At 33.9% G+C, this 13,261-nt stretch overlaps 1 protein-coding gene and 1 long non-coding RNA gene across 2 annotated transcripts; one reads left to right on the forward strand and one right to left on the reverse strand.

Moving 5' to 3' along the window:
* Positions 1 to 9,439: 9,439 nt before the first annotated feature.
* On the reverse strand, positions 9,440 to 13,036 carry LOC147493957 (uncharacterized). Its single transcript, XR_015198766.1, has 4 exons — positions 13,022 to 13,036; positions 10,314 to 12,980; positions 9,794 to 9,892; positions 9,440 to 9,454 (listed from the first exon to the last, which is right to left on the reverse strand). It is a non-coding gene; the product is annotated as an uncharacterized LOC147493957 (long non-coding RNA).
* On the forward strand, positions 10,961 to 12,324 carry LOC147493958 (tetraspanin-8-like). The gene is made up of 2 exons (XM_086566120.1): positions 10,961 to 11,230; positions 11,799 to 12,324. Exons 1-2 carry the CDS (start codon positions 10,961 to 10,963, stop codon positions 12,105 to 12,107), a joined length of 579 nt encoding a protein of 192 aa, XP_086422246.1. The 3' UTR covers positions 12,108 to 12,324.
* Positions 13,037 to 13,261: the final 225 nt, after the last annotated feature.

Here is a 13,261-nt window from a genome sequence, read left to right on the forward strand (position 1 = left end):
TAAACTCATCTCCTTGAGCAAAAAAAAAAAACACTACCAAAACTTTTGAAGATTTTTTCAATGGATCATTCATCTTATTCTGATTCATCTTCTTCTGATTCTTCATCGAGCTCGAGCTCTTCAAATGATAACACTGCAGTTAAAATTCGCAAATTAGTGGCTATTGCTCTATCTTTTGTTCAACATCGTCTGAGTTTATTGCGTCAGCAAGAAGCGGAGTCTTTTTATAGACCACATGGTGGTTCGAAGAAAGGAAGAAAATATAAGCCTCGTCAGTACGAGGCAACACTGGCTCGTGTAAATGCTAACTACTTCGGCGCAAATCTTATATTTCGTGACCACGACTTTTGACGCCGATTTCGTATGGGTCAGTCATTATTTACTCGTATTTTCAATCATCTTAATCATAATATACCATATTTTCAACAAAAAGTTAATTGTGCGGGTAAGTTTGGGATTAACCCAAAAATAAAAGTAATTGCTGCTATACGAATGCTTGCTTATGAGACTGCCACTGATCTAGTAGATGATATGTTACATGTTGCTGAGCCAATTGTTCATGAATGCATGCGCTATTTTTGTGATGGAATTATTAGAATTTTTGGAGGTAAATACTTGCGTAAACCAAATGCTGCAGATATTCAACGTTTGCTTAAAGAGTCTGAGAAACGCGGATGGCCTGGAATGCTAGGAAGCATTGATTGCATGCACTGGCAATGGAAGAATTGCCCATCCGCGTGACAAGAGTCTCACACTGGCCATAAGCATAAACCAATAGTGATTTTGGAGGCAGTTGCCGATCGTGACGCATGGATTTGACATATTTTTTTTGGAATGGCGGGTTCTCACAATGATCTTAATGTGCTTGACCGCTCACCAATATTTGATGATATAGTCAATGATGAAGCTATTCCTTGTAACTACACTGTGAATGACCATCATTATGATATGGGCTATTACTTAGCTGACGGTATTTATCCTAATTATACCACCTTGATTCAAACGATTGCTAAACCGACTATTGCGCAAGACAAACATTTTGCAAAGAAGCAAGAAGCTGCTAGAAAAGACATAGAGCGGGCGTTTGGTATATTACAGTCGCGTTGGGCTATTTTAGCGAATCCGTGCAGGTTATGGTATTTGGAGAACATGGCTACTGTTATGAGGGATTGCATTATTTTACACAATATGATTGTGGAAGATGAACGCGAAACGGATATCCCGCAGTATATTCCTGATTTGGAAATACCAAGTAGAGAAGGTGCTCCTGAAGATGAACGCCACTTTGTTCTATCTCGTTGGGCATCTGGCGTCAAGAGGGTTCGTTCAAAAGTTATTCATGATAGATTGAAGAATGACTTGGTCGAGCATTTGTGGAGTAGGCGTGGGCGGACTTGATTTCTATTTTTATTTACACTTCATTTAGACTTTGTGTTTATTTATCGTTTCAATTTCTATGTATTTGTGTTCCAAGTTTATTTCTATGTATTTGTGGTTTTATGAAAAGATTTCTGTATATGAGAATTTTGAAAATACAAATTTTTTTTAGAATGATAAAAAGTATCAATTTTAAATTAAAAGAAAATATTCAATTAAAGTACATTCTAATTAAAATTAAAATACAAACTTAAATTAAAGTACGTCATTAATTAAAAGACATAAATTAAAAGACAAATTAAAATACTCAAATTAAAAAACATACAAACTCAAATTAAAAGACATATAAACTCAAATTTAGATTATGCACTACTTTGACTACTACCAGTGATATTGCCAAGTCGATTATTCATTTTTTGTAAAATTTCTGCCATTTTGAGTTACCAAATTTCGTGCTCATCTTCGGGTAATCCTTATAATTTCATTCCTAATATTTTCGCATCATTTTCATCTTCTCAAACTCGGAGCACATCTTTCTTCAATTGAAGTTTTTCTTTTTGGATTTGAAGCTTCCAATCCATCGAACTTTTCTTCAATTGAAGTTTTTCGAATTCTATCTCATCTTTCTTCAACTGTCTTTGAGCTTCTAATTCATAGCCTTCTTTGGTGGTTTTAGAAAGTTCCATCAGAAAAGCATCAAGTTTCTTAGCGGATTCCTCCACTTAGAATCACCTTCTTCTTTCTCTTTTTGCCTTCTTTTTTTGTCTTCTTTCTTTCCAAGAGGTCTATCCTCAAGCCCATGAACTTGGTGTGGATCATAATCCATTGATTGAGTTGTCGCAGTTGATATTAGAATTGATGAACCTCCTTCCCCACTGTTTGACTTTGACTTTTTGGTGGGATGCAAATCATTTTTCAATTGTAGCTTCTTCCATTTGGGTGAGTCTTTCACCATATTATAGCATTGCATCCACTTCCAAACCTCATTATGCATCGCATATGCACTTATTGCTTCCTCAACCTACCAATTAAGCAAAACTAAATTAGAATTGAAAAATGTATTTGTTAATCAAAATAACAAATAAAAAGTAAATACTTATCATCATATTGTCATTATAGCCACTTGGAGGAGATGCTTGAATTTTAGAAAGAATAGCACGAAACTTGTTGATATTAGCTTGAATAATAGACCAACGGTGTTTCATACCAGTCAAGTTGCGTCCGGTCATTCTTCCTAAATTTGCATGAAATGCATTTAGAATTCTAGCCCAAAAATCGTTCGACTTTTGCTCATTTCCTACTACACCATCTTGACTAACTTGTAGCCAACTATTGGTAAGAGCAATATCTTCTTCTTGTATCCATGAAGCCCCTATTGATTTTGATTTTGGTTCTTGACTCATTGTTGTTTTAAGAATAGAGAGTAAAGAGTAGAGAATAAAGAGTAGAGAGTAGAGAAAAGAAGTGAGTGTAAAAATATGGGGTGAGTGTTTCAATTTATAGGGTTAGAAAGATATAGCCGTTTTTTTGCCGTTGTTGTAATTGAGAGCACACGGTTTTGGCAAAACCGTGTCATAGAAGCCCAAGCCCACGCGGTTTTGCCAAAACCGCGCGGTGTTCCTACAATTGCGTAAGTGATTTGATACAGCACCAAACCTTGAACCAAATATTGGTCGATTTGGTGTTTGGTTTGGTGTTTTCATCAACATGTAGCTCTCCTGAAGTTGAAAAAACACCAAATTAAGAATTTGGTGTTTTGATGCTAGGTTGATATCACTGCTAAAGATGCTCTAAGACACCAATTAGCTGTTCCGCTGCCACAATCGTTTTCCTTTCCTTCATCCTCTTGTTCTCTTGTTTATTTTCTTTTTTATTTTCTTCTTCTTTCCCATCACTTTTTACTCTCTAACCCACCACCATTATGAAATTTTGTGATCTTAGAACAAAGATTTGGGTATTTAATGTGAGAATTTCAAATCAATTGGGTTTTAGATCAAAATATTTAAAATAATTCGTTTAATTCCAAATAAAATTGCTAAGTTCTAAATTGAAACTAGAAAATATATTAAATTAATAAATTGGGGTGTAAACTTGTTGCATTTTGTTCCAATTAAATGTTATTGTCTGATAGAATAATGAAGAAAAAAAGAGAGATTGCCACTATAACAAAAATAATGATAGAGAGAAGTACAATAAGAGAGAAGAGAGAATGTGGAGAAGATAGTGCTCAATCTGGTAGTGGCAGATGTTACTTTCATGCAATTTCTATTTTTTTGTTTGTTAGAGCATCATCAACGCGTTGATATATTCCATTTATAATGTGACATGTAGCAATTTTTTTTGGCAATTTCGTTCACCAACGTGCTACCAAACAGCTGTTTTTATCTCAGCAATTGTTAAATTATTGACTAAAATACTCAGAAATTTAGCAGCCACTCGCACGGGACAACTTTAGCCGTCCAGATGTTGGACGGGTAAACTTTTGCAGTCTATAAATTTTTCAATTTTTTTTTAATAAAAAATTAAAACGGATGTTATAAAAAATTTCATCATCATTTTTTGAATTTTTTAAACCGGTCAAGTTTTGCCGTTTTAATGTTTTGATTTTTTTTTAGTAAAAAAATTAGGGACAGACGGGACAACTATTCCCGTTTGAATGTTTGTTTTTTTTTAATGAAAAAAAAATGGAAATGCACGGGACAAGTTTTGATGTCCGAAATAGAAACTTAAAATATCGAAAAAAATGCATTGGTATATAAATTGGTTTTAACAATTTTGACCGAGCTAAAATGATGATGTATTGTAATTTTTTTTAGTAGCGTGTTGACGATGCTTTTATGGTGGTTTCAACTTTTGCAGTCTAGATTTTTTTCAATTTTTTTAATAAAAAATTAAAACGGCTGTAATAAAAAAATTCATCATTATTTTTTGAACGGATCAAGTTTTGCCGTTTTAATGTTTTGATTTTTTTTTTAGTAAAAAAATTAAGAACAGATGGGACAACTATTCCCAATTGAATGTTTGTTTTTTTTTTAATAAAAAAAATTGAAATGCACAGGTCAAATTCTGCTGTCCGAAACAGAAATTGAAAATATCAAAAAAATGCATTGGTGCATAAACTAGTTTTAACAATTTTAACCCAATTAAAATGCTAATGTATCACAATTTTTTTTAATAGCGTATTGATGATGCTCTCAAAGCGGTATCAAATTAAATTTTCCATGTGCCAGTGTGCCAGTATGGTATTTGCTTGTGTTATTGGCTAGTAGGGGTGAAAGTGGATATCCAAATATTCGAATCGGATTCGAATTCGTATTCGAAAAATCGGATATTATCCGAAAATTTCGGATTTGGATTCGGATTCGGATATTTTTTTTATGTCCGAACTGGTTTCGGATACGGATTCGGATACTGCCATATCTGCATCCGATAATATCCGATCCGATTTAAAAAATATTATAAAATTAATAGTTATTATATATAATTAATTTATTCATTTTTTATTGTATAAAATATTATATAAAATTATAAACTAATAATATAAAATTATAATAATAAATGACAAATATATATATCTATACTAGTTTTTATAGTGGTAAAATGAATTATTCAAAACAAATAAGATTTTAATTAATTTTAATTTTCGATCGGATATTATCCGATATCCAGTTCGATCCTAAATCGGATTCGGATAATTTTTTTAATATCCGCTTGTGTTATTGGCTAATTTTCGTGGCTATATAGTATCCAGTCCGAACCTATCCGACCCTGTGTTAAGACCCTGTGTTATTAGGGGACTCTGAGTCTCTTAAGATAGAAAAGATAGATGCTGGATAAATCATAATTGATAAATAGAAATTTTATTGAGGAATGAGATTTGAAAAGTTATCTTTATCAAAAGAAAAAGGAATGATGATTTGATGACTCAAAGGTCATTGCAGCGACAACTACAGAAGTATATAGAGCCATAGAGGTTATGATTAGGAGGCCTAATGAAATGCCATTGACTTGGAATTATTTGAAGCAAGTCAGCAACCCACTGCTACCGTGCTACGAGCCGACGGAAGTTTATTTTAGACCTCAGACAAGAAGTAAAAAAACTCTTGTTAAGTTGTCAGTTGCCCATGAGACGAGATATTAGCAATTAGCATAACTAGTCTTTACCAAAAATATTTAAAATAGAGCCTATGGATCGTGTTCGCCGGTGTAAATTGCAAATTGCAATCGTGCAATTCTATAGAGGGGGGTGGGGGTGGGGGTGGGGTGTCATTGTTAACGATGTCAATAGGCTGTCATAATAATCATTATGTTCTTCGTAATAGAAGTCAAAATTCTTACTCATTAATGCAATAAGCCAATAATGCATGCTTTAATCCCCACTATGAGCAGAAGCAAACATCAGTAGAAGTTCACCTGCGTTCATCAATTGTCCCAAAGTCCCAACGACGAAGGTGTTAGCAAAATACGACAAATAGAAAGGTTTTCCGCGTATGCATAGTGCTTCTTCTCCAGTTCAAACTTACCTAACGGCAGGAAAAAGTCCAGTTAACACACAGACGGACACACCTATACTGTATCAAAGTCCCAAAGTCACGTTTACTTCAACCCAGACAACAACTTATTACCGAGTTAATCAACATAAAAAACCTGAAGTAAGTAATCCATGACCATCTTTATCATTTTGTTACGTAAATGGAGTCTGCTTTCTCCAACTTTTGATTATACGAAAAACGATTAAAAAGGATATTGAATTTTATAAGTTTTGACAATATTGAGACTAAAATTTTTTTTCCAGCAATTTGGGAATCAAATTTTTTAATTTTTGCGATGTGGAGACTAATTACACATGTAGTCTAAAATTCTCACATGGTATTTCATAATTCACAAGTTACATACATTGTTATATACATACTAACATTCTTTAATTTGAATTGTAAAGCACCATGTGAGAAATTTGGATGTCATGTTACACATGTCTCCACATTGTAAAAATTAAAAAATTTGGTCTTCAAATTAATAAAAAAAAATATATATATATATATATAGTCTCTATATTGTCAAAACTTGTAAAATTCAATACATTTTTTAATCGTTTTTCATTCGTTGATTATACAAATAAATTTATGTTGGAAAACTATATATAACATCCAACGTTATTTGACACAAAAATGTCCAACTTTGTATTATTACAAACTAACCCAGAGATACTGGAATTGTTATCTTTTCAGAGGATGATCTTCAGCTTATGGATATAGACATAATATTATACAAAACTTTCATGACTTTCTACCGAGATGACAAAAAAACATGCGCAAAGTCTTCAAGTCGATTATATCGACAGACGACATGGACATTTAATCAGGAAGTGGCGAATTAGATAGGCATCCAAACTTTTCAAAGGCAAAACTTTAATACTTGATAAGATTATTTTTAAGAGAGCTACTAAAAAAACACTAAAATTTTGAACCAAAAAAACACTAAACTAAAAAAATACTAAGCAATTTTAGGAGCAACATCAAATTTTCGACATCAAACTATACGGTTTTGGATAAACCGCGCCATATAATCCACGCGATTTTTCCAAAACTGCGCCACTAAAGCCCAGCTGATAGGCCCAAGCCCATGTGGTTTTGAGAAAACCGCGCCATGTATCGCACATAAACTTTTTCTTTTTTTTCTTTCTCAATCTCTGGCGCGGTTTTCACAAAATTGCGCCATATAAGCCCAATTAGAACCCCAAGCCCACGCGGTTTTGCAACAAAACTACGTGAGTGATTTGATACAACACCAAACCTAGAACCAAATATTGTCCAATTTAGTGTTTGGTTTGGCGTTTTCATCAACATGTGACTCTCCTGAAGTTGAAAAAATACCAAATTATTAGAAATTTGGTGTTTGATGTTAGGTTGATATCACTCCTAAAGATGCTCTAACAATTGATAACAAAATAGGTTAAAAAGCGGACACACATTGTAATTTTAGATTATATTGAACTCTTCAAAATTTGCTTATATTACAAAGTTTCACACTGTCTCTATATATTGATTTGAAAGTTCCATTTATTTTTATCATGCATTGGTACGATGATCAACATGATTAATCACATTTTTCTTCGCCAGATATAGCCTGTTAATTGGACGGCCTTTGTAGGAAATTCGTCAAAACATGTGTCTCAACTCTCAACTTCCAAATATGGTAATAGATCTCGATCAACCATAGTACAAAATATCCCGATATATCGTGATATTTGGGGATATCTATCCAGATTCCAGAGAAAGATATATAAATATCACGATATGTTCAGAGATATATACTACTGCAAATACCGGTGATATTTCAACGATATTTATGATATTTGGGGATATTTTGTGAGATTTGGCGATAATTTGTGTATATAATAATTTTATTTAATATTTACTATTATATTTCAAATAAATATAAATAATGTATCATTATATATCAAAAAATATCAATAATATCTACGATATTTTAGATATTTTAGATATATCCACGATATTTGCATGTGAAACAATGTCAAATATCCTCAGAGGGAGATATATCCACGATACATATCTAGAAATTGAATTCTGATATTTTGTACTATGCGATCAACTATCTGATATCAGATTATCAGTATGATGATCTCCCATATCACCCTCATACGGATTTAAATCATTGTTAGCTTAAGATGGTAAAAGGTAAGACCGTAAATAAATCGGTAAATGGCATAGCAGCCATAGCTGCTCTTGGGGCAGTGACATCATTGTGATACCCGCGTCATCGGCACTACCCGCGTCATTTTTTTTTTTGTTAAACCACGTCGCACACTGGGCCCCACTGGAACACTCATTCAAATATGTCTCGCCCCCATTCCCCAAAATTCAAAACCAAGTAAAAAACGAGTAATAGTAAAAAATAGCCAAAAAAATTAATAACGAAAAATAAGAAAAACGAGTAACAGTAAAATACGTGGAACCTTCACAGTACCGCCCTAACAAGTAACCACCCACTCTAAAAAACAAAAACACATTTCAGCCGTTCATTCCCATAAGAAGTCCAGATTTTGGGTTTAATCTCCCTAGTTGATACATAACCAGCATAAAAACCCCCTCATTACGTACTAACCCATAAAAACCTCCTATTTTTTAAAAATACCCAAACAGACCAAAATACCCCTGTAAAAATCGGGCTGACGTCATCAATCTTTATTTATAATTTCGGCTTAAGGACAAACCGGGCTGACGTCATCCTATGTAAATTTGTATTTACATATGACAATATAAAATTACACAGTCTTCTTAACCTATTTAAATTTAAATTTTCATATAAAATTTTTTTTCATAAGAAAATTTAAATTTATATTTACATATAAAAATTCATATTTACATAACCTGTGTTACCTGTCAGTTATCAGAAAAAATGTCTATGAAATTTCATATTTGCATATGTAAATTTGTATGCACATATGTAACTTCATATTTGCATATGTAAATTCATATTTCCATAACCCGCGTCACACCGTTTAAACTCAAATGTCAAAAAAAACGCCTATAAAAATTCAGGTGGATCAGTAAATATAATTTTACAAAATGTGTCTATATAACATCAAAATGAGTAATCAATGGAGCAAATACCAAGGCCACCGGACGTTTCCAGAAAGAGGAGCTTGAAATGGTTCTACATCGTAGAATTTCGGGGTTCCTATTTAAACCAGAATCGCGCAATTTCCCAATTAAAACAGACTCTTTTTTCTTTTGTTTATCCTAAATTTCCAGCACTTCAGGCTCCTTGACCACATCCTGACTACTAGAGCCTTTATCAATGTTCACACTGGCATCGGGAACATGTAAGTTACGAGAATCTTTTTCTTCCGATTCAGCTACATCTGAAGTATCAGGCTATCCATTTTTAATTTCTCTCTCTGTCTCTTCATCAGCAGAAAAAGAGATAGCATTGGTTACATTTTCTATTTCTGGAGTCTGAATCTCTTCCTTAACAAAGGTATCCACATGAGTAGCAGTCTGTCTCAGTTCATAACTCTGGTCACTTTCAAAGTTCTTCTCTCTAGACTCAATCCCTTTGAAAGAGAAAATATCATCAGAACTGCTAAATAATGGACATATTATTACAAAGAAAAGTAAAACAGATTAACGATCTGTGAATAAGAAATTTGCCATGGCATGTCAGAAGTGGAAGAGTCACTAAGAGCAGATTGGACCCTAAGTATCTCCTATTTAAAAAACAAAATCTACCTTAGACATCCCAAATCAGTTTCTTTCTTGCCCATAGTAAAATCATGCATCAAAATTTTTGAGCATCACACAGGGTACAGGACAAATCACTTATCTAAGATAGAGGTTTACAAATCTTGCAATCAGAAAATTTTAATCCAAAGAACCAATTCTCAAATACATACCTTAGTATGAACTGCCAAGCTACTAACTGCCAATATTGGAGATCCATCAGCATCACATGCAAAGTCAACAATCGATCCCGACGGATAACCCTGATATTTCTGCAAGTAAAAAAGGATGGAGGAACAATTCTATAATTAATACGTTTAAGCATATGGACAATATATCAACTGATTACCCTTCAACAAAGCCCACAATAAATGCTTACAAAACATTCACACATAAAATTAGATTCTCTACTGTAGCTTTTGTCTTTATAATTACAAATTCGAATACCATCATAACCAACCTCACAACCTTACCAAAGTTTCTCACTCACTCAACAATCGCCTTCACAATCACCACCTACTCTATCTGCTATATGCGATGACAGTATGTAAAAATGAGTTGCCCAGCCCCCTAACACTACAATACATAATCCTCTTCTGATTTCCAAAAAAATGAAAATTGCAATATGAATGATTAACAAAGTCGGCAGACATATAAACATACATCTTTTACATATATAAAAGTATAGGATACCTTAGAAAACGTAGAGAGTGTGCCACGAACACTACAGTCAAGTACAGTTTAAATTTCTTCAATTGGAGGAAGTCGAGCAGCAATTGGAGGAACTTCTTCTTGGTCAAAATTACGATTAATATGGAAAAAGGGTAAAACGGGTAATAAAATAAAATAGGAAATAGAAATTGGACTGGAATTTCGCTGTTATCGGAAAGCAGGGAGTTTTTGTGATATAGGCCGATAAATAGGGAGGTTATGTGATATAGGCAGATAGGAAGGGGTTTACAGTTATCCCGATTCAAACCAATGGGCTGAGACCCATTTCTTGGAAGAAGTCACTTCGAAACCGTTTCTCTCTCTCTCTATAAATAAAACCAAAACTACCCTTCCACTCTCTCTCTCTTATCTTCTTGAAATTATTATTAGTTCTTTTTTGACTCATCCTCAACAATGGCATTCAAACTTCATTAGGAGTATTCCTCCTCCTATCCATCGCAATCCTATCAACTGGAATATGGTTAACAGCCCGTGCCTCAACTGACTGTGAAAAGTTCCTAGATAAGCCTTTAATAGTATTAGGAGTATTCCTCCTAGTAGTTTCTCTAGCAGGATTTATAGGTGCTTGTTGTCGTGTTTCATGGATACTCTGGGTTTACTTGTTGGTTATGTTTTTGTTGATTGTTTTACTGTTTTGTTTCACTATATTTGCTTTTGTTGTTACTAATAAAGGGGCTGGTGAAGTTGTTAGTGAAAGAGGGTATAAGGAATATAGGTTGGGTGATTATAGTAATTGGTTACAGAAGAGAGTTGGGAATGGGAAGAATTGGAGGAGGATTAGAAGTTGTTTGGAAGATAGTAAAGTTTGTAAGTCTCTTTCTGATGATGCTAATGTAGATTTTCAGGCTTATATCAAGAAATCACTCAGCCCTCTTCAGGTACTATTTTATTTTTATTGGATCTGTTTTATTATGTTTCTTTTTTTATGGATTTGAAACTGCTTTTTTAATTGTTTAATTGATAGATCTGATATTTGATGTGGGTATTTATTATTATTTTTTATTAGGGTTTGACAAGAAATGTGGTTTGGGGTATGTTTGATATGGACTGTGTTCTTCTTGGTTTGTGGTATTTAATTTAGTTATGATGTAGGACTGGGGTTTTTATGGTTTGAATCATGAATTTGGAATACAATTTGGCATTTAATTTGGTTTAATTTGAGTTTTGGTGTTCTGTTTTAATAGCTGTGCTGCAGTGAATTGAGAAAATTTGTAATTAGAGAAGAAATTAAATAGAAAGTTAAAATTTCAAGAAAACTTGATAAATGGGGTTTTGTAAATTTGGTTGTTTCTGTTTTGATTAGTTTCTTTTGTTTTATGTTGAATAAGTTGAGGGCAATAAAGGAAAAATAAATGTTGAATGAGTTGCATTATGGTTGTTAGAGTAATGAGGATTTTGTGAAATGTCATATATCTAAATTTTGGGTTTGTTTTGTGATGAATGCAGTCTGGGTGCTGCAAGCCACCAACAGAATGTAACTTCACTTATGTGAATGCGACTGTTTGGAATACACCAGCTACAGGGACGAACTCTACAAATCCCGACTGTGCTACTTGGACGAATCAGAATCTGTGTTTTGGTTGCCAGTCTTGCAAGGCAGGGGTACTGGATAACCTCAAGAAGGATTGGAAGAAGGTGGCCATTCTCAACATCATCTTTCTCATCTTCCTCATTGTCGTCTACTCCATTGGATGCTGTGCTTTTAGGAACAACAGAGAAGACAATGCTTATCCTAGATGGAAGGGGCATCCTTGAAAGAAGAATCAGTTGATCACTGTGGATTAGGTTTTAGAGAACATATAATTTGGTCTATTTTGGTTTTATCATATCGCTTCTAGTGGACGGATCGATCGTATACTTCTATTATTACTAAGTGCTACTACTAATACTTTGATTCATTATCTTGTATAGAGAGCTCTTCATGACTAGTTTACTGATTGGTTGTATATGAATCTATTCTTAGTTTGTTCTATTTCTTAGTTGTTTCCGTATTCTGATGTTGATCCTTCTTTCCTAGTGATTGGTTGGTTGGATATGAATCTATTCTTTGTTCATTTTGTTTTTACCTTTACCCTGTATTTGGATGTTGATGGTACTTTTGGATGCAAACTTGCCTTTTATGCCTCTCAACCCCCCTTTCCTTGCAGATGTAATTTTTCTGCACCATTGTGCCGAGATATCCAATGCAAAGTTGGATTACTGTTTGTGCAGAATTAATAATCTGTTTTTGCATATTCTTAAGTGTGTTGCCGCCGAGTATTGCATTCTGTATGAACAGGGTTAATGGGCATGATCAATATGGAACTGTGTAGAGATTATATGTGAAAAGTTTGTTTTGATGTACGCTTCCTTTGGCCCTTGTGGTGTTACACCATTGCCGTTATTACTGAACTGAATTCCTTCTGGCTTCTGCCATGAGGCATGCTTGTTTGCTTACTAAATCCACTGGAAATGTGCTTTTTCAAGACCATTTTGATATGCTTAGTAGTTTAAACATACAAATGAGATTTTGTTCCTGCTCTTTCGATTATTGTGTTTTAGATAATATGATGTGGAGTTGGTTGGTCTAGATCATGGATGTAGGAGCTACTTTGAAATTGAACAAGTAATGTACATGACCAGCATTACCTGATTGCACCAAAAGCAACTGCATTTATTTGGTAGATAACCTGATTGCACCAAAAGCAACTGCATTTATTTGGTAGATAGGCGATTCAGCGACCCCAGCAAGTTGGGCTTGAATCGGAGAAAAGTTGGAAGAGTGGAGTTGCATGTAGGACCTCTGATTATTTTCACAGCCTCCAATCTCAACAAACTTTTCCGACCCAACTTTTCCCCCTTCCTTGCGGACAGTGTTGGAAACTACATATTATATTTTATTTTCATTGAACTGAAACTTCATCTATTGT

This window comes from Coptis chinensis, chromosome 6 (assembly GCF_015680905.1).
Source record: "Coptis chinensis isolate HL-2020 chromosome 6, ASM1568090v1, whole genome shotgun sequence".
In the NCBI taxonomy this organism is placed as follows: Eukaryota; Viridiplantae; Streptophyta; class Magnoliopsida; order Ranunculales; family Ranunculaceae; genus Coptis; species Coptis chinensis.

Excerpts from the sequence above, each read along its gene's own strand:
- LOC147493958 (XM_086566120.1), top strand. The coding sequence starts at position 10,961 with ATGTTTTTGTTGATTGTTTTACTGTTTTGTTTCACTATATTTGCTTTT. Across the intron at positions 11,231-11,798 it reads AATCACTCAGCCCTCTTCAG|TCTGGGTGCTGCAAGCCACC; the intron begins GTACTATTTTAT and ends TGATGAATGCAG.